This window comes from Crocodylus porosus, unplaced genomic scaffold (assembly GCF_001723895.1).
Source record: "Crocodylus porosus isolate Cpor-Errol unplaced genomic scaffold, CroPor_comp1, whole genome shotgun sequence".
Classification (NCBI taxonomy): Eukaryota; Metazoa; Chordata; order Crocodylia; family Crocodylidae; genus Crocodylus; species Crocodylus porosus.
The window spans coordinates 60207362-60208626 of NW_017728950.1; the positions used below are offsets into that span (position 1 = coordinate 60207362).

General features: G+C 34.8%; 1 protein-coding gene across 1 annotated transcript in view; it reads left to right on the forward strand.

Annotated features, from left to right (window-relative positions):
* PUM3 (pumilio RNA binding family member 3) overlaps positions 1 to 1265 on the forward strand; it is a 44157-nt gene that overhangs the window by 17653 nt on the left and 25239 nt on the right. Inside the window, 1 exon segment of the mRNA XM_019555298.1 lies at positions 472 to 550. Coding sequence (XP_019410843.1) covers positions 472 to 550 — 79 coding nt within the window.

Sequence of the window (1265 nt, forward strand, 5' to 3'; positions counted from 1 at the left end):
TTTTTTTTTTAAAAAATGCATAGAATTAAGCAGCCAGGTATTTCTCGGGTATTTCTTTACAAAAGATTTTTTGGGTTACCCAGTCCAGAGGTTTCCTAAAGAAGCACCTTGCTAGGCTTTCAAAAAGCGTGTTTTTTGTTTTGTTTCTTTTAGTTAAATCCACATGCTGCAAAATAAATTTCTACTTTTGTTTTGACCTTATAAACATTAATAATACTTTATTCAGGATACTTGTTTACTGCTTACAGCTGATAGATTGCAGGCTCCTTTGCATCATGAGTCAACTACTTTAACTGAAAAAAACCCATAAATATGCCAATAACTTAAGCATCATCAGACAGGAAGCTGCAAGCTAGTTGGCCTATAAGAAATCAAATACATTTAAAAAAGCTGCCTGGTACGTTATTTGAATATGAATAAAAAAGTTTCCAGTTAATTAAATTTTCCTTCCCCTCCCTTTCAATAATATAGGGAGGCTGTGATAAAGCACTCACTTGTTCATAAAGTATTTTTGGACTTCTTCATCCATGCTCTCCCAAAACAAAGATCTGTAAGTATTTCTGTGATGACTTTTTAATAGAAATGTTTTAATGATGTCCTGAGAGAGATGTAAACTACCACCTATAGTTTTAAGTGGTCAGCTGAGATAGCAAAGGTAAGATGGGAGTGTTGGCACAATAGATTCTCCCCCCCCCCGAGTAAGTTGCTTGTGTGCTGTAGCTAGGTTTTATCAAGTGATAGCAGCTCCTACCTTGTGAGTGAATTCAGTGCCATGGCTCTAATCCTCAGCAGATTTTCAAATAGGTTTTTATCTAGCTTTGTGTTAAAATGATTGACTTGCATATCATATAGAAACATTCTCACCAGGGATCCTCTGAAAAATCGCAAATTCTCTAATGGAAAAACAATCCAAAATTCTTTGGTTTTTTAAAAAAAAACCCCAAATCTGCATTTTTTCTGCAATTTTAAAACTAAATGCCATACACATTATATATGTATGTATGTAATATAATAGGTATCAGTTGAACGCAAGATTTTACTGATATATTTGCAGTTTGGATGCCTACCGGTGCCGCCTCATTATAATATAATAATAAAATAAATTTTTAAATACCTGTATATTTAGGCATTTGACTGTTTGGTTTGATTTGGTTTTTTTAATTGTACAAAGTCAGAGCTCCTCCTACCCCATTTGCTCACCAGGACATGGGTCCAATTGTGGCTGTCCTTGTTCTCCCTGTTTTGTGATGCTGAGCAGCCCTGAT